Below are 21,241 nucleotides of genomic sequence, written 5' to 3'. Positions count from 1 at the left end.
AGAAATTTTCACTTGCAATGCATGCGATGTTGAAGAAAAATGTACTTTTACAATTGATTTAGTTTATTGCTATTTGGGGCTATTTAGAGGTGTTTTATTTGTTTTAATTGTTGCCTAAAACAAATACTGACACCGTTATACAGAACCCCCGCAGGTAGTCGGTTTTACAAGCTTCAAAAAGATGAATCGGAAAAGATGCGTCAGGGGCGCTATCTATATATGGCGTGCGCATCACACCTACCTGCCAATGCACGGAGACTTGATCGCCCCTCGATGGAAAGTGGAATCGTTCATGAACACTTACATGTATCTTGAGAAGAAAGACTTCAGTCATATAGAAGAGGGAAAAAAAATAACTATGTATAAACAGTGATATATTCAGGAAGGGATATTTTTACATTATTTTCTCTGTGCTTTATTTGTTAGGATGGATTCTAAGTCTAGTCCCACTTCTTCTGTGTCTGTAACTTGTAGATTCTTTTCTCTGTGTTCTCGATGCCTTAAAGATAGGATGGTTTTGGGATGTAAGAGCAATCAAGTGTTTTTTGTGATTTTCTTTTCGCTGATGTTTGTGTTCCCCACTATTCTGGGTTTTAATATGGATATCAAGTCTCCAGTTATACAAAAAGGCAACGCCGGAGATATGTTTGGATACTCAGTAGCTCAGCATATAGACCAAGGCCAATCGTGGTAAGATGAATTTCAACAGGTGAAATGAGGAAACTAAAGTTTTCCTCAGAATCTGTATAAAATTCTGTATGAACATGATAAACCACTTTCTCTTTGTCCATTATCTATATAATTAAATGTTCTGATGTAGATTTCTGATACTGTGATAGGAGCTTTTCCCCCATGTATATCAGATGTTTACCTCATTGTGCGATAACACCCCCTACACGTAACATAGATGTTCTGGTGTTCAATCATGTATTGGCATCCAACCTTCACAGAGAGTTGAGGGCAGCTGAAGCCACAGCACACACTTCCTGTCTTTAACGCTATAGGTTTTTTCCTCCCTAATTGAAGTTTTGACCTCTTGGCAACATAAGCTTGAGAGGCACTTCTTCAAATATTCTTTAGAGTGGAGGTGCAGTACTCAAGTTGAGAATTAAAATGAATCGGAAATTAAAAATATAACTTTAAAGATTTTAAAAAAAGTTTCGTATTTGCTTATTGTAAGGGGGCAGTATGGTTTACTATTAATCAGTGTTAATTGCTGAAATGCACACACGGATTCTTTTTAGACCCCTAGGCAGGGCCATATACTAAGGTGTGATATATACTTTATTATAGTCATTAATCTTTAACTATGTCCATCTTGTTGTTGTTTAAGTTCAAAGAACCTTATCTTTCAAAGAAAAAAACCCTTTGAGGACAGAGTCCGTAAGGACATAAAGTTGGGGTATCTTTAGTCCTCTCAGTAGGGTAATCAGTGGGGGAGTGGGGTTATCGCGGAGGGATTACACAACGATAGATCTTGGCATCAGATGATAAGTATGATAAGGAGGGAAGAAAGAGAGGGATCCACCGGTAATGTCTTGAGAGGAAGTGGCCTGCTGGGAGAATGATTACACACCAGGCGTGTGTTAGCCGCTGCCTCATACCCCCTGGTGTCGGCCGTACATGTGTAGATCCATAAAAAAAACGACGCCACGATACACATAAACTTGATTGGATGAGCGCTGCACCTGAGCCTTTGGACATGTAGGAATTTATCTCAATATTGAAGCAGTAGGGTCGGTTTACGGTGATATGATTTTAAATACCACACTGTACATAAAACACTAACAGCTGCATATCCCCCTCTATCGTTTGCATTGAAAATGCATTGTGCTGCACAAATATGTTAAGCAGTTAAGTGTCATAATGTTGATGTTAGGTGTTAAAAGATATCCCCGAGAAAACATCCACCCTACTTTAACTGCTGTTCAACGCTGACAAAGCGCCTTTCTTTTCTGTCTATCGTGTCTTTTATCATGAATTACTTTTGTAAGAGAAGCGCCGATTTCTTTTAAAAATAAGTTTTAAAAAGTTTTATCTAGATAAACTGAGAAACAGTGAGAAAAGAAACGAAAGTTTAGTAAAAATAGCTCTAGTTAGAACTTCTATTGATTCTACGTCGGTTTCGGAAATAAAATACATGACTTTTCAGTTTGTTATTTCCGAGGTCTTGGCAAAATATTCACCAAATCACGACGTTACGCATTGATTAATTACCGGACATGCCAATAACTTGGGCACTTATCCACTGATTTTGATTAATGCCATAATCATTCGTAACATCAGCGTTTTACGTCCGATCTTGATGGATAGTGTCCGAAACCACAACTCGTAAACGATACGCAGTGTTTACCGATATTTCATACCATGCACGTGTCCTGAGTCAATATAAACATACATGTGGGGTAAGTGTGTCATTTGATAGCGACGTGCAATTCTCATTAGGCCCTCCATCCAATTTATCAATTGATATTGATCGCGTTGAACTGCAATGACTTCGATGAGCACCAGGTGAAAAGGGGGATTTCTATTATGGGGCATCAAGTGCACCTTAATATAAGAAAAGCAGCTAAAGTCAGCAACTCAGCATAACATCACGGACCCACAAACTATCGTAAGGTTTAGAAATGACTCATTTTTTTTTTTTGTTGATTCTTGCGTGTATCCAGAATTTTATTTGGTGGGGTGGGGTGGGGGTTCTCACTCATTCCTAGAAAATTTCCAAATTTGAGAAAAATTGGAAAGTAAACAGCTTGTTCTAGGTATAGGTCTGATTTGGGGGATGTTTGCTTCATAACTATATTGAAATTGTCCACCTCATCCCATCTATATACAGGCCTGGCTACAATGTAGATTAAGATTAATGAACATGTAATTTAAGACATGTTGCCATGGTAACTGTAATACATAGTAACCAATTTTTGCTTGATTTTAGATTGGGGTATCTAGGACTTTTATCATTGAGAGTTTGGAGAATTTCATGCCACACCTCCTATACAGTGTAATAGTCATTATAGAGAATGGTTCTGATAATTTAATACTGCCCAAACTGCCTCTATAGCTACTCCCTCTTGTGAAGAAAATTGGTCCTGAGAATGCTTTCAAGGTCACTGTTGTCAATCTGTGTTTGGTAAACGTTTTAGTGACAGAGATTTGTCTATAATTGAATGTCAAGTGTGTATCAAATTACACTTATTGATGTCAGCTACATGTAGTTAACACACACCAGAGATGACCCCTAGCTAAATCTCCATTTATTAACTGTCAGGGAGGGAAAGACTACAATTACAGTAATGCCGAAATATGTCAATATGAGAACCTAGCTATCTTAATAGACCTAACAAAAGAGAGAGTAAATGTAACAATAATAGTGGTTCATAACAAATGTCTAAAATCTCTCACAAAATCTAAGTGTGCCATCAAAAAGCAAAATTACTCAATGGTCAGCCAGGTACAAGTGACCTTACATTGTCACCTGTAATAATGTCTGTCAACTGTCCAGAACTCTTGTACATGTAACATAAACCTGTTGGCATAATGTATTGCATGACAGGTGATTTGTTTCTCTTTGATTTGCAAATAAAAAGTGGCATATCGTTAGTTCAGTTACGTTCTGAATTTGACATAAATTTTGATATATATGGAATTTCTGAACATATATTTACAAGCTTTAATATTATGGCCATATCATAAGTATTGTTAATTCTCCAAACACTACTATTGATGCATCCCAAGTGCAGATCTAGAAATTTTTCAAAGAGGGGATTGAAAGATTTATTATAACATATGTTTTACATATACATGTAGTAAAATAATTCAATAGGATATAGGTTGGAGTATAGTTGTTAAAAGTGGGTGGTCAATCAACTGGGAAAAAATATGCGTATGGATTAATTACCTGAAAGTTCTTGAAAAAGAAAGGAAAATAAATCCCCGAACCCGAAAATCCTATTTTGTAAAGGGGGTGGGGTTTCATTTTTTTTTTTATATTCTACAACAATAGCCTTTCACTGAACATTTTCTAAACTAAAAACACAACAAAAATTTGGGACTTTCTTCTGTCTCTCTCTGTTTTTGCAAATCCAGTTCAAGGGGGGTTGGGGTTGGGTTGAATCCCCATAGCCCCCACCCACCTCTGGATCCCTCTGCATCCCTTAATGTCACTGATGAGCCATACTGCATGCATCTCTGTCTTCATGTTACATTTGGTGCCATCCAGTATGCCCTGGAAGTGTCAGGTCTCCTAGACTGAGATTTGGATACTGGAACTGTTTTGTTGGTTAGATTTGTAGGATGCTGGTGGGGAGGTTCAATAATTCTGTATATGAAACTGTTTTGTTGCTTATTGTAGGATGCTTGTGGGGGCCCCCCGGGCTCAGACAGGCCAGCCGGAGATAGTGAGAGGGGGAGCAGTACTGAGATGTAGAATAGACCCCTACAACCAGACAAACACCATCCCCCCATGGTGCCAGATCATTCCTTTTGACAACAGAGGTAAGATAAAGGGTCACAGTATACATGTGTTGACACCAACAATTTTGACCCTTTGAATGATACAAATTTCTACAAATTAAATATTGTTATACGCCCGTCTTAAGACGGGACGTATTATTATGTTATAGGCTTCGTGTCCGTCCGTCTGTCCGTCTGTTAGCTTTTCTCGTGTCCGGCTCATAACTTTAATACTATAAGGCCTAGAGTTACCAAACTTTGTCAGCTGATACATCTTGGGTAGAAGGTGTTTCTCGCACAAAAAGTAGGTCACTCTGACCTTTAATAAAGATGCTATAGCCAAATATGGAAAAATCCTGTCCGGCTCATAACTAGAAAACTATGAGACCTACAGCTTTGAAACTTTGCAAAAGTATACAGCTAAAGTAGAAGGTGTGTCGCGGCCTATTTCAAGGTCACTGTGACCTTTAATTTAAGTGAATTTTTTAAAAAAACTAAGTCTTTTAAATTTTAAATTTCATAATCCTAAAAAACGTAAAAATATAGTTGTATCCTTATTAAAAAATGTTAAATTTAAGTAAAAACTTATTTTTTCATTATATATACTTTACAGCAATCTGTAACAAATGTTTATGCTTTGAGAGGAATTCAGTTTGTCCCATGGGCATAATTATCAAGCACTGGTCAAGAAGAATTTTGATAGCAGAAACTTGCATGTCAAATTAGAGAGAAATTAATGAGTTTATTGTCAGGAGCTAAGAGCATCTCTAGATCTGATGCAGCTGTTATCTTTATTTATCTCTTGGGAGTTGGGCAAAAAGAAATGGCCTCATAGTTGCTTGTGTTAATTAAGAGTTCTTGATGGCAAGTCTAGATAAAGATCTTCCAATTGGTGTAATGTGATTAAAACAAATTTATGTTTTAGTGAATGATTAAAACTAAATAAGCATTGTACAATATAATTAAAACTAATTATACATGTGTTCATTGAAAAAAAATATATATTTCAATTTTTATATATTTGCAACAAATTGCAGTCATGTCTCACTTAGAATTTTATAGTCTGAAGAAATTATAATTTATGTTTGATTTTTTTTATTTAACTGTAGCATTTCTATTATTTCATAAAATATGCAATAAACAATTTTTAAGTTTAAGTAAGCTGCAGATGGATATTTGTTATGCTCTAACACAACCAGTTTAGAGTTATATGATGTATTTGTTATAATCAATCCCTACACTGCATCTCTTAGAGATGTATGATAAGAAATGGAAATTAAATCATTGAAATCTGTGTCAATCTGTTAATCAAGGCTACCTGATTTTCTTGCATCCTAACTAATTTATGATTATTGAACAATATTTGACGGGCGTATCATGCTGTGGCGGGGCACTTTATTTTTAAAAATAGTTTAAGGACATATGCAACATACCTTACCTACTGATAGTTTTTCAAGATAATAGCGTCATCAGATGTTCATAGACAAAAAATCAGCATGCATTATCAGGGTTTTTTGAAAGATGTCAATTGATGAAAATTTTTGGATGATTCAAAGAAAAATGCACAAAAAATACTGAACATATATTCAATAATGTTTCTTTTATCAAAAATTGTTTTAGGTGAAGTGTAAAACACCATAAATAGACATTGAAATAAAGTATACTAATCCTTCAAGAATTGGAACTCTTCCACTCCATGGAAAAAAAACAACAAAAAAGTTCAAACTATATTGCATATAGTGGTACAACTGTATATATATTACAAACAGTATTTTTTTGGTGGAATGCTGTAAATATCTGTGGATCAGGTCAAATAGGGGTCAAACATGAATATAATGCTTTCTCACAGTTCTAACTCAACCACTTGTTACAAAAATACAAAACACTTTAAATATGAAAGTCTTACTGAATGACATATGTGCAACTGCACTACTCAGTGATGTGTATACTTGTTAACACTAATACATGTACTTCAAAAGTCTTTATTATTTAGTAGTATATACAAGACCTCTAACCATCACCACTCGATTTTGTTTAGTAGCCAAAATAAGTACCAAAAAGCAAAGCAACTCTAAAATAATTTGACTTTCTTTATTTAGTAATACTCAGCTATATATTATATCTAAAATTTTATAATATATACATATATAAAAGATGATTCATTCAACCTTGTTGATTTTATTGGGAAAAATAATCTTGCTTGTGTAATAAAGCTTAAATTTTTTATACAGTGAAACCTGTTTAATCTGACAAATTTTGTGTTGGAATAGACAGAGTGTCGGATTGCACAGTGTAGAAAATTACGGAATATAGTAAAATAGGAGCAAAATTCCACGTTGGAATTCTCAGTGTAACAAGTTGCACAGGTGAAGGATTAGACAGGTTTAACTGTATTGTGTTTTAGTTCCTATGAAAATTTTTGTTATTTAAAAAAAGAAACACACAAATATTTCAAATAAACAAGCTGGGTTACCCAGAAAATGTTTCAATGACCACTTGTCCTACAGGAAAAGTATGAAATCAACCACTCAATAGTCATTTCCATGATTTTGCTAGGATGTGTAACTCTTCTCTCTAATGCTTACCATGCTTACCATCACCAATGTGGCACAGTGGTTAGAGCGACTGCTCTAGAGTTGTGAAGTAAGGAGTCAATCCTTACGTCGCGGGTTTGAATCCCACTGTGGGACGTGGAGGCCGGTCCTTCAGATGAGACCAAATAAACAGAGGTCCTGTGTCGCAGAAGGTGCTGGCACGAAAAAGATTTAAAAACTGTACTACATGTAGCTGGTGCATCTAAGTTTAAAATAGTGGTGCTTTTGAGGTTTTTGTATGTACATGTATATATAACTTGATCCCAATATTAAAAACTCAAACCTCTCTGCAAAATTCATGTACTGAGAATGAATACAGTAAAATCTCTTTATTTTGAACTCAAAGGCAGGTTAGAATTGAGATAAGTACTAAGACCCTGATCTCCACAAAATTTAGATATGGTCAAACTTTGTTATCACAAATTCACTCAAGGTACAGTAAAATTCGTTTAGTACGAACACGGATATAGCGAATTCACGGATATAGCGAAGTTTTTCTGGGTCCCCGGCAAAATTCTTAACAAATCTTTGTAAAATTTTACGGTTATAACGAACTCTGATTTAACGAACTTACGGATATAGCGAACTAATTTTTGAGTTTCGTTGAGGTTAAATGTAATGAAATTTACATCTTTTATAATGAACTTTCAAAAATCTCAAAATTTGATAAATTGAAGTGACTTTACTTTCTTTTAGCATTTGGAAATAAAATTCAATACATAATAAAACCTTAGTTATCAAAGGTATGTTTTGTAATATTTGCTTCCCTAACATATTTGGTAGTAATACTTGAAGGAAAATTGCATATTGCGAATTCACTATAACTGGTTATACGAATTTGTTATACGGATATAGCGAATTAAATTCACAGGTCCCCAAGACTTCGCTATAACCGAGTTTTACTGTACCCTCAAAACTATGAGATATTTGAGGATTTAATATAAAAATATAAAAACACTTAATATACATTTAGAAACAGTAGTAAGTTGGGACTTCCTATAAGTGACTTTGACATAAACAATGGTATTCAAGATAAAAGTTTTGGAGGCAACTTCAAGTTCAACTATATATTTTCTTTTTATTGCAGAGTCATTCTCCTATATTGGTCAATTTTTGGACATATATATACAGCTCTTGTATTGATTGACATAATTGATAACTGAGGTGATATTTTGCTGTGCTGTTATTGTAGGTAACGAGAGACGACCCGACATCACAGGAATCTACCAACCAATAGAGGACAAAAATGACCAATGGTTCGGTGCCACGGTGATCAGCTCGGGGGAGAGTGGACAAATACTGGTAAATGTTATATTAACCTCTGTCTGAGAGAAGACAAATACTGGTAAATGTTATATTAACCTCTGTCTGAGAGAAGACAAATACTGGTAAATGTAGTATACTTTGTCTGGTTATTGTTCATAAGGGCCTGCCTCAGGAAGTCTAGCTGACTGATATTACTCTGAGTGCATTGAAATCAATTAAATTTTTAAGATGGTTTAAAGTAGATGTTTTTGAGATGGTTGAACACTAGTATACAGATGATTTAAAGAATGATTGATAGAATTTTATAAATTTTGGTGATCTTGGAATTCATCACTAAGCAGCTGATTCAGAAATAATTTTGTATAAATTCAGGTTAGCTTTAAGGTCCATGTGCCTTTATGTATCACTCATCAAAGAATCAGAAATAGTTCTCTAAATCATGTACAAGAGTTGGGATTGTGCTATAGGAATCTCTGATACATGATGTAAGGCAATATTTATAAATAACATAAGGTATTAATCATGCAGAGATAGGCAGCCTCTTTGTTGCTCAATGTCTGTGAGGTCATGTGATCAAAATGTAAACTGTTGAGAGTTTGAAGGAATATGAATTTGCAGGTGCCAAAAGTTAGGGCTATACAGATTCACTCACATATTACCCACTAGCTAAATTTCTTTTCTGAAGTGCCCTTATGAAAAATATGAGTTTTTATTAGTGAAATTTTTTAGCTCCACTGTCGAAGTAGCAGCGAGAAAGATGTCCATTTTACATCTTTCTAGCTGTCTGTCTACATGTGTGAAATATTTTCAAAACTCAATACTTCTCCTACAGTTTTTGTCCACTTTCAGTAAGGCCATTCCAAGTTTTTTCTATGTTAAGCGTCCGCGTGCGCCTTGGTTTTTGACCCCCATATAAGAAAAAAACACACAACATCAGGAGTCCTGAAATTGATTAATTTAGTCGATTTTTTAAAATTTTGTCAATTTCTCCAAATAATTCTATACAGTAAGTTATATTGCGTGTATTTTAAGCATTTAATCCCTTGTTTTTGCTTAAGAATAGATATTTCTTGTATCAGAGCAGTTAAGTTAGATCAAATCATTTGAAGGGCGTCTTTTTTATGACTTAAGCCTGTACGTGTTTTATTAGGGCCCCGCAAGGATTTGCAGGTGCCCTATAGTAATCACTCTGTCTGTCTGTCTGTCCGTCTGTCTGTCCGTCTGTCATTCTTCCGTCCACAAATTTTCTGTTTTTTCCTAATAATTTTTTTTATGGTAGCCCAATTAAGTTCAAATTTGGTATGGTAGTTCAGTAGGCAAAAAGACATATTTTGATGCTAATTTTGTTTCTCTATGTCCTCTGGTTTGGAGCTGGGGTGGTGGGGTAGATTCCTTAACTTTATATAAGAATGAATTGGGAAAGAGAGATAACTTCTGAAAATGTTGTAAACTGAATACTGCAATGAATGAGCCCCTTGGGATTAATTAGCTTTCCTCCTGAAGAAAATCCAAAGCATTATCTTTATCTGTCACATTGAGATTAATTACCACCTCTGTCTGCAAATGAAGTTTGTTTTGAAGTTAAGTCCATTTGGAATGCTATGAACACTATGAAATGTGGATTGAAGTATAAATGTTTTTACTTTATTTTTGTTGAAATAGCGTACACGATGAGTTTTAATTTCATTGACTTTGAAAAAGAAGAAATAGATTAAAGAAGATATATTTTTTATTTTTATTTGTTTATTTATTTATTTTTTTTTCTTCATGAAAATTCAAGAATATTATTAATTTTTAAGGCAGTTGGATAAAAACCTCATCATTCTATCATTGCTGAAAAAGTTCTTATTATAAATTAAGAAGAAAATGATGAGAGAGAAGTACAATTAATCCCTTGGGATTAATTATCTAGCCTGCTGCAGGAAATTTAGAAGGCTTATCTTTATCTGTCACTTTAAGATTAATGAAAACCTTTGTCTGCAACTGCTGTTTGTTTTGAAGTTAAGGTCAAGCCTTCATGATATGTATTTGCATTCATTGAAGCTGGCATTTTATATAACAAAAGCTTCACTATTATTTAGATATACATTCAGTGTTGAGTTGTTCTTTACTGCCTTATGTAAAATAAATACAAGGATATTATTTACAGGTTTTTGGACATTCGGGAATTATCTTGAAATTTTAAGAATACAGTTGCTGTTTCTTATTCGTCATGTATTTCTTAAATCATTCCATAAGCTGCACCCTTATAATTCTACCTCATGGCGGGGCCCTTGCTGACTGGTCAGTTTTCTAGTGTTTGGCTTGTTTGTTTTTTGCAAATAGGTAGGTAGGTTTTTGAAAGATGGATGGACGCTAAACAGAGAAAAAATTTGGAATGGCCTAAAGACCTGGTACACAAGTAGATCTTACTTAGAAAATTAATTATTTTTATTTCAAATTTTCAAATTTTTGATGGATGTTAAGTGTAGCCTTGGTTACTTAAAAAGAAAAATTTCTTTAAAATTCTTTCAACTTGTCTCCCTATTTCTATCACTTGTGATCATTGTCTTAGATATTTAAAACTAGCTATCTTTCTGTAAATGATTTCAACATTGTCAGCCACAATTATTATAAAAATATATTTTTCTTAAAATGCTCTCAAAACACTACTTTTTGCATCACTGGTACCCTTGTATAACCATAATAACCAGGAGACACTAATGCATGCTTTGGACTGAGTTAATTAAACGGAAGACTTATTTTTGCCTTCCTAAAATAATTGTTAACACTTAATACATGTGTAGAATCAGGGGTAAGAATTTAGCTTCTAGGCAAAGTAAACAATCAAACACAAATTAACATGCATTCTCTGTAAGCACCAAGAAATTTACTATAGGGCTTGGAAACAACATATCTCCGATTTTGATGAAATTTGCACCACAGGTGCACCTTGGTACAAAACCAGCAAATATGGTGTAAGAAGTTTCCCACGTGCACCCGGTTGCCATGGAGACGGGTCCATTGAATTTGGCCATTTTCGGCCATTTTTGACCAAACAAAAACATGAAAATTGAGGAAATATGAATGCATTTTTATCTTTATGTAGTGAACTCAAATATAAATCTTTGTATCATAAGAAAACATCAACTGTTAAAGAATGCAGGGCATATAACCAGTTATTCCAGAATTGACCCCACTCTTAGAAAACGGTTCTGCAAAATAGCATAGTTTCTCAAAATGTGAAAAATGGAAAATTTGGCATTTTTTGAGAAATTTAAGGTTAAATAAAAAAAATTGTCTACGGAAATTTTTCAAATCATATGCGTGTTGTCAAACCTCAATATAAGTAGTGTCCCTTCATGAAAAAATTGGAGTGGGATCTCAATGCTATTTTTAGTAACATGTATCTAAAAATAGACATATTTCAGAAAAATCCAAAAAATGAAATTTAGGCAGAGTTTAAGATGCCATTGCTAGGTAATTATGAAATATACTGTAAAAGTCAATATGCTAATGTCAGAGACTGGACACCAATAACTACCATGCATATTATTTTCAGGGATTTCAGTTTTCTATTTATAGCTTCAAATGCCTAAATATAGACATGTCTCATAAAATGATGAAAAATGTCAATTTTCCATCATTTTGAAGCTCCACTGAATCATAAATAATAAAAATATGGATCTCTCCAATATTTCATCAATAAGAACAAGAAATAGCATAATATCTCACAAATTATTGAGGACAGGCTTTCATCTCTATAAATAGTACAAATGTTTAAAAATAGACACATATGAAATTAACTGTTTAATGTTTATTTTCCACCAATTCTCAAATTAGAGATGGGAAATTTACCGACTTACTGTCATTAAATCTAACTGATATTATGTGACTGACAAGAACAAAAGAACATTCAATGGAATGCAGCATGATAAGCAGAGGTTTCCATTTCTATTTTTAGTAACACATGTTTAAAAATAGACGTTATGCGAAATATCGGGAAAATGTCGGTTTTTTGTACTTTTTTTCTAAAATTTTGGATGAATAATTGCTGACTATCTGTTTTTAACTGCTATTGGCATATGGTGACCAACAAGTAAAAGAAAGTCTTATATCAAATACAAAATGAGAAGCAGTGGTTTCCATTTCTATTTATAGTAACACATGTTTAAAAATAGACGCACTGCAAAATATCGGAAAAATGTCGTTTTTTGTACTTTTTTCTCACATTTTGGATGAACAATGGCAGACTATGTTTTTAACTGCTATTGGAATATGGTGACCAACAAGTAAAAGAAAGTATATACGAAATACAGAATGAGAAGCAAAGGTTTCCATTTCTATTTATAGTAACACATGTTTGAAAATAGACGTGATGCAAAATAACGGAAAAATGTCATTTTTTTGTACTCTTTTCTTACATTTTGGATGAATAATTGCTGACTATCTGTTTTTAACTGCTATTGGCATATAGTGACCAACAAGTAAAAGAAAGCATTATATCAAAAACAGAATGAGAAGCAGAGGTTTCTATTTATAGTAACGTGTTTAAAAAAAGACGTACTGTAAACTATCTGAAAAATGTCATTTTTGTACTTTTTTCTAAAATTTTGGATGCATAATTGCTGACTATCTGTTTTTAACTGCTATTGGCATATGGTGACCAACAAGTAAAAGAAAGCCTTACATCAAATACAGAATGAGAAGCAGTGGTTTCCATTTCTATTTATAGTAACATGAGTTTAAAAATAGACATACTGTAAATTATCGGGAAAATGTAGGTTTTTTCCTACTTTTTTTCTCACATTTTGGATGAGCAATTGCAGACAATATGTTTTTCACTGCCATCCGCATTCAGTGACCAACAAGTAAAAGAAAGCATATATATGAAATACAGAATGAGAAGCATAAGTTTCCATTTCTATTTATAGTAACACATGTTTGAAAATAGACATACTGCTAATTCTTGAGAAAATACAAGACTTTTGCATTTTTCTTAACATCAGGAATGGATAATGTGCAGACAAACGGCTGATATTTGTTATTGACAGAAGGTGACTAACGAGCATGAAAAAGCTTTAGCAAAAATGTATAAGAATAACGTGTAAAGGTATTTTCCCATTTCTACCTATACTAACGTATAGTTATAAAGAGACATTCAGCAATTAATCAAGAAAATATAGAATCATTCTATTTTCTCAAATTAGGGATAGGAAATTGCAGTCAAACTTTCATTAGCTGTAACTGACATAATGTAACCGACACGTACAAGATAGCAGTAACCGAAATGCATAATAAGGTGGGTTTCCATTTCTATTTATAGTAACACATGTTTTGAAATAAAGGCTCAAATGAGCTTTTATGATCATTTGTGCCTTATCAGTCGTTGTCGTTCTCATTGTGAACTTTTTATATTTTCATTTTCTTATCAAGAACCACTGGGTTAATTTCAATTTAACAAAGTATCCTTGAATGAAGGAATAATACCTTTCCTCTGTTCGATTTATCACTAAGCTAATAATTTATATTTCTGACCAATATTAGTTTGTTTAAACGCCTATTAATAGCAAAGCCATTTCTGTAACTAAAGTTACTCCCTATCCTCTCATAAAGACAAGTTAATTTTTAGTAGTAGTACTATTTTAAAACGTAACAAGGAATCTTTTTCAAACACTGATACCAATGTATGACAGCTTATTGCCATGAAAATCAAGTCTTTAAAAAGGAGATAAAACTCTAGGGTCATAACAAAATTCGTGTCGTGTCGTAAAAGTGAAGAGGGGGGTCAAAACATGAAATCCTATTTCATGGGAGGGGGATCGAACTTCTTTCAGTACCATTTTTTTTCTTTCAAACACTACCACTTACCCTTATTCGATTACACTGCAACATGCCTGCTTAAAAGGGGGGGGGGGGGTAAATCTACTCCCAAGTGTTTATTACCTAAATGATGTCTATCTTTGAAACCCAACCCAACCCCCCCCCCCCCCCCAGTTCCAACAACTACATGTATGTTTATACGTAAAATAATTTTATAAAAACCAAAACAACGAATATTTTTAAATGCTTAAGTTAAAGTCTAGAGAAATATGCATGTATATAGAGAGAGAGAAATCGAAAGTAAGCCAACTCAAAACATTTGGGCAAATTTCGGATTACTTTTGAACAATTTCTGGTAAGGCATGCATGGATCGAAGGGAATCTGGATCCCTGGAATATTCAACTCTATTATTACCCCCCCCTCCCCCCCCAAAAAAAATCGAAGTTTGGGGGTATATAGGAATCAGCTTGTCCGTCTGTCCATCTGTCTGTGCCAAAGTGTCCGGTCCATATCTTCCTTAAGGAGGAAAATTAGAATCTACTACTCCACACAAAGATTGCCCATGACCTTAGGGTGTGTCATGACCTTGACCCAAGGTCATTCAGGGAAGTTCAAGGTCACTGAAAAAAAATTTAATTGGTATTCAGTCCACATCTTTCTTACGGATAAACTTGGCATTTTCTTATTTCACACAAAGATTTCTCATGACCTAAGATTGTGTCATAACCTTGACCCAAGGTCATTCAGGGAAGTTCAAGGTCACTGAAAAAAGTTCCGTAATTCGTGTCCAGTCCATAGCTTTCTTATGGATAAACTTGGTAGGTTCTCATTTCACACAAAGACTGCCCATGCAATAAGAGTGTGTCATGACCTTAGGCCAAGGACATTTGTGGAAGTTCAAGGTCACTGGAAGAAATATTTCATAATTTGTGTCCGGTCCATATCTTTTTTATGAATTAAGTTGGTATGTTCTTATTTCACACAAATATTGCCCATGACCTAAGATTGTGTCATGACCTTGAGCCAAGGTCCTTTAGGGAAGTTCAAGGTCACTAAAAAAATTTCATAATTCGTGTCCAGTCCAGATCTTTCTTATGGATAAACTTGGTATGTTCTCATTTCACACAAAGACTGCCCATGACTTAAGGGTGTGTCATGACCTTGAAGCAAGATCATTTTGGGAAGTTCAAGGTCACTGAAAAAAATTTCATAATTCGTGTCCGCTCCATATCTTTCTTGTGGATGAACTTGGTAGGTTCTTATTTCACACAAAGATTGCTCATGACCTAAGAGTGTGTCATGACCTTGACGCAAAATCATTTGGGGAAGTTCAAAGCCACTTAAAGAAAAATTTTTATTATTTGTGTCTAGTCCATATCTTTTTTATGGCTAAACCTCAATCTACTACTTCACACAAACCTTGCTTATTATCTGATTTTTTGTCATGACTTTGATCCAAGGTCATTAATGCAAGGCCAAGGTCACTGACAGAAAAAGTTCATAACTCGTGTCTGATCCGTATATTTAGTCTGGGTTTTTTTTTTATAAGGATGAGCCTTCGTTTCATTTATGAAATATTATGAAAAATTACATTTGCATTAAAAATGTTTTGGCATTTCACTTTTCTCTTAGATTCATTAAATATTCATGATTTAACACCTCTGAAAAACCCAGCGGGGGTATTTAGTCCCGTTTGGACAGTTCTAGTTTAAACTGACATAGTGATTTGAGCCACCGCCTCCTAGGGAAATTTTCTGGATGCACCTTACAAAAAAAATTCAATCGGGCTCGGGCTGTCGACCTGAATATAAACGATAATGCTTAATTCATTAAGAAAATCGCTGTCATTAGAGTGTTTTAATGCAGGGAGAACATACTTTTGTGATACATGTATTGGAATGAGGTGGAAGCGTTGACGCGCCGAATACAATTAGCCATGTCAGTTACAACTAATGAAAGTTTGACCGCAAATTTCATATCCCTCATTTGAGACAAACGAACGATTCTTTATTTTCCTGATTATTTATAAATATGTGTTATTATAGGCAGAAAAGTGAAAATACCCTTAAACATTTTTCTTATACACTTTAGCTAAAGCTTTTTCATACTCATTAGTCATATTCTGTCAATAACAAATAAAAGCCGTTTGTCTGCACTTTGACCATCCCTGATGTTAGGAAAAAAGTGCGAAAGTCTACATTTTCTCGAGAATTTGCAGCATGTCTATTTTCATACATGTGTTACTATAAATAGAAATGGAAACCTCTGCTTCTCATTCTGTATTTCGTATATACTTTCTTTTACTTGTTGGTCACCATATTCCAATAGCAGTTAAAAACATAGTCTGCAATTGTTCATCCAAAATGTGAGAAAAAAGTACAAAAAACGATATTTTGCAGTGCGTCTTTTTTTAAACATGTGTAACTATAAATAGAAATGGAAACCTCTGCTTCTCATTTTGTATTTGATATAAGACTTTCTTTTACTTGTTGGTCACCATATGCCAATAGCAGTTAAAAACAGATAGTCAGCAATTATTCATCCAAAATTTTAGAAAAAAGTACAAAAAATTGACATTTTCCCGATACTTCGCATAACGTCTATTTTTAAACATGTGTTACTATAAATAGAAATGGAAACCTCTGCTTATCATGCTGCATTCCATTGAATGTTCTTTTGTTCTTGTCAGTCACATAATATCAGTTACATTTAATGACAGTAATTCGGTAATTTTCCCATCTCTAATTTGAAAATTGGTGGAAAATCAACATTAAACCGTTAATTTCATATGTGTCTATTTTTAAACATTTGTACTAGTTATAGAGATGAGAGCCTGTCCTCAATAATTTGTGAGATATTATACTATTCCTTGTTCTTATTGATGAAATATTGGAGAGATCCATATTTTTATTATTTATGATTTAGTGGAGCTTCAAAATGATGGAAAATTGACATTTTTCATCATTTTATGAGACATGTCTATATTTAGGCATTTGAAGCTATAAATAGAAAACTGAAATCCCTGAAAATAATATGCATGGTAGTTATTGGTGTCCAGTCTCTGACATTAGCGTATTGACTTTTACAATATATTTCATAATTACCTAGCAATGGCAGCTTAAACTCTGCCCAAATGTCATTTTTTGGATTTTTCTGAAATATGTCTATTTTTAGATACATGTTACTAAAAATAGCATTGAGATCCCACTCCAATTTTTCATGAGGGTACACTACTAATACTGACGTTTGATGACACGCATAGGATTTGAAAAATTTCCGTAGACAATTTTTTTTATTTAACCTTAAATTTCTCAAAAAATGCCAAATTTTCCATTTTTTACATTTTGAGAAACTATGCTATTTTGCAGAACCGTTTTCTAAGAATGGGGTCAATTCTGGAATAATTGGTTATATGCCCTGTATTCTTTAACAGTTGATGTTTTCTTATGATACAAAGATTTATATTTGAGTTCACTACATAAAGATAAAAATGCATTCATATTTCCTCAATTTTCATGTTTTTGTTTGGTCAAAAAAGGCCGAAAATGGCCAAATTCAATGGACCCGTCTCCATGGCAACCGGGTGCACGTGGGAAACTTCTTACACCATATTTGCTGGTTTTGTACCAAGGTGCACCTGTGGTGCAAATTTCATCAAAATCGGAGATATGTCGTTTCCAAGATTTTTTGGTGCTTACAGAGAATGCATGTTAAGTGTTCTGGAAAACTACATCTGTACTATGTTTGTTACATGTAGAAGCAAGAGTTCTCATGACTAATCATCCATTCTGCAAATTATAGATACATTATTCCTCAATCTGCTTTCAAGAATTAAAGACTCATTTGTTTTATTACAATAATATACAGTTAATTCTCGATAAACCGCCACCTTTTGTAATTTAGAAATCATGGCGGTATAACGAATTTGGCGATGAATTGAATTTCCCATCTTTTAGAAAACAAGAAGTAGAGTTACTGTTCTTAGAAATACCATTTAGTGATTCTATTTTTAATATAACATATACATGTATATAAAAACATTTTTCTGATTGAAAATACTTCAAGTAATTTTTTTTAATTAACAATGTCGCTAAAACAAAATGTGCAGTTATGAAAGAAAGGCAAGTAAATGTGTATGCATGTAAATCTGCATGTCTGATATTGAAAAAAAAATATGCTGGGTGGACCGTCGTGATATATTGCCGATAGTACGTAAAATGCATTCTTGAATAAATTCATTGATTATGGCATTATTGATAATGAAACGTTCACAATTTATGCCGTTTTATTATTTTTTCAGCAAACCTTACATTGTTAAAAGCAGAGATCATCAAAATACTATGATAATCGTTATCGGCGTACTAAGTTTAACAATGACCGCTTTCGTGGCGAAGCCGTGAATAAATATTTTTATTAAACATAAAACAAAATTATTATAACAGTTCATGTTAAAATTATTGTTTATTTAATGCTCGTTTAATTACTTAATTGCATGTACCTTGTCTGCCTTTGCATGCTTTACAACAGGGATAGCGTCAACCAATTAGCCGCGCTTCACTGACCACATGCACCTGTGGCGGTATATCGAGATAATTGACACTTAAAAATGGACGTTTGTTGTGAAAACAGGGTGGTGGATGGCGGTATGCGAATTTGGCGTTATAAAGAGAATTTTATATAGCAGGAAAAACGTTCTTGGGAAATCATGGCGGTATTGCGAAAATGGCGATGAATCGAATGGCGATAATTCGAGAATTGACTGTAATTATAATTTGCATCATCATTCATAAAAGAAGTCAATTTATATAAAGGTCATTAAAGGAGAGCAAACTTTTCAAATGCAGAAAAAAAATTTAGAGAAAGCAGAAATTTTCCCTTCAAGACTCAATTACAAATAAAATGATTTAAACTAAGCTTGCATTAAGATTTTTATATTGCATTGTTAATAAGTTGTTACTTGCACCATTGATGAATAAATATATGTACATGATTTCAGAAAAGTCTTTGCCAATAACCCCTCCCGTTATAACATTTACTGAACAGTTTCTGGTTTGACTTTCAGGCTTGTGCCCCGCGGTACGTCTACCTGTCGACCCAGTTCAACAAACGAGAGCCGGTGGGGACATGTTATCTCGCCCGGTCAGGCAGCACCACTTTTGAGGAGTATTCCCCCTGTAGAGGAAGTAAGGGGATAAACAAACGAACAAACAAACAAACAAACAAATAAACAACATTAAGTACACCTGTACTAAAATACCATTACTTACAGTATTATCATATTGATTTCATATATTTCAAACAAAATCTTTAAACATGCCAGAAACTAATGATAATTTAATGGGAAACTGCCATTACTAATGATTAAGGCATAAAACAAGTGCTACAGTACTATAGTCTTAAAGGTAATTATACCCCCGCTCTGAAGGAGAGGGGGGTATACTGTTTTACCCTTGTGTGTCTGTCTGTCTGTCCGTCCGTAACAAATTTTCGTCGCAGTTTTCTCAGCAACTACTCATCGCAGAAGCTTGAAATTTTAACACAATCTTCTCTGAGGCATGCCATATGTTGGGATACATTTTTGTTCAATTCTGATGTCAACTTCCTGTTTGTCTGTGCGTCTGTCCGTTTCATACATAACAAATTTTCGTCGCAGTTTTCTCAGCAACTACTCATCGCAGAAGCTTGAAATTTTAATACAATTTTCTCTGAGTCATGCCATACATTGGGATAAATTTTTGTTCAAATCTGATGTCAACTTCCTGTTTGTCTGTGCATCTGTTCGTTTCATACATAACAAATTTTCGTCGCAGTTTTCTCAGCAACTACTCATCACAGATGCTTGAAATTTAATACAATTTTCTCTGAGTCATGCCATATGTTGGGATACATTTTTGTTCAAATAGGATGTCAACTTCCTGTTTGTCTGTCTGTCTGTTCGCTTCATACATAACAAATTTTCGTCGCAATTTTCACTGCAACTTCTCATCACAGAGGCTTGAAATTTTAATACAATCTTCTCTGAGTCATGCCATACGTTGGGATACATTTTTGTTCAAATCAAACAACTTCCTGTTTGTCTGTGTGTCTGTCCATTTCATACATAACAAATTTTCGTCTCAGTTTTCTCAGCAACTACTCATCGCAGATGCTTGAAATTTTAGTACCTCTTTGTTGAGACATGTTATATAGTGGGATTCATTTTGATGTTAATCTGATGTCAACTTCATATTTTTCTGTGCATTTGCCTGTAATTGAGCTTGTATATATATCATGGTAGTGTTTATTCACATCAGAGCGGGGGTATTACTAGTGAGCATTGGCTCACAGATTTCTTGTTTAACCTCCCTTAATTTTACTTTGATTTTTGTTTTATGTTGATATTTACTGGGTTTTTTTTTAACTAAGGAAAGAAAAAAATTAATGCTAAACTCTCTCACTATTGTAAATGTGTAACATAATAATATGATGTGAATGTGAAATTCCAGATATTTCCATCAACCAGTTTAGGTCCAATTTAATTCTAGTATCCATCATGTAGTGTAAATATCTAGTTCACCAACATGATTTTGTAGACAAGTTTCAAGCTCCTGGTAAATAATTTAAGTTTGAATTGCAGTGCAATGATGCATAATGGTGAATGCATCTCTGATAACAGAAAGTTTATTCTTAGAAGCGTAAACCAACATTTTTTCTGTATAGGTCTATACTTCTTTAAAAATTACAGAGGCTAGAGCATTTCAATTCATCTTACAAAAATGGCTTTCAATGCAATATACTTAAGCTTTCCAGTGAATCTGGCAGATTTCTTACTTGTAGCATTAAATTGTGGTCATGGTTAAACAGAATGATGAATACATTTGCAGAAATCATGTTGGTTTTTGCCTCTGAAATCAACAACTGATGTATGCCTTCTCAAAATATTTCTTGAGTGATTTTTCATTTTTGTGCTTAATACTAAATGTGATATCTATCTAACTTTGTGATAATAATATTTTTTAAAATATGTTTAAATCATTAATTATCTCTTTATACAAAGTATATTGACTCTATGTAATTATATATCTACATGTATATGTTTTATTTAGTGATGCATATTATACAATATGTGTGGGTATATAAAAACTTT

General features: G+C 33.7%; 1 protein-coding gene across 3 annotated transcripts in view; it reads left to right on the top strand.

Moving 5' to 3' along the window:
- Positions 1 to 259: 259 nt before the first annotated feature.
- The window catches only part of LOC134270237 (integrin alpha-8-like), a 43,104-nt gene continuing 22,122 nt past the window's right edge, over positions 260 to 21,241 (top strand). Inside the window, exons 1-5 of one of the 3 annotated variants that reach the window (XM_062752432.1) lie at positions 260 to 690; positions 4,352 to 4,494; positions 8,239 to 8,348; positions 19,178 to 19,298; positions 20,688 to 20,705. In XM_062752432.1, coding sequence (XP_062608416.1) covers positions 428 to 690; positions 4,352 to 4,494; positions 8,239 to 8,348; positions 19,178 to 19,298; positions 20,688 to 20,705 — 655 coding nt within the window. In that variant the 5' untranslated portion in view covers positions 260 to 427. The remainder of the gene's footprint in view (positions 691 to 4,351; positions 4,495 to 8,238; positions 8,349 to 19,177; positions 19,299 to 20,687; positions 20,706 to 21,241) is intronic. The other 2 variants (XM_062752434.1, XM_062752433.1) reach the window with 2 other exon arrangements.

The sequence above is a fragment of the Saccostrea cucullata genome, unplaced genomic scaffold (genome assembly GCF_032062105.1).
Source record: "Saccostrea cucullata isolate Sc308-1 unplaced genomic scaffold, CSIRO_AGI_Scuc_v1 ctg49, whole genome shotgun sequence".
In the NCBI taxonomy this organism is placed as follows: domain Eukaryota; kingdom Metazoa; phylum Mollusca; class Bivalvia; order Ostreida; family Ostreidae; genus Saccostrea; species Saccostrea cuccullata.
This window is presented reverse-complemented; position numbering and strand designations above follow the sequence as displayed.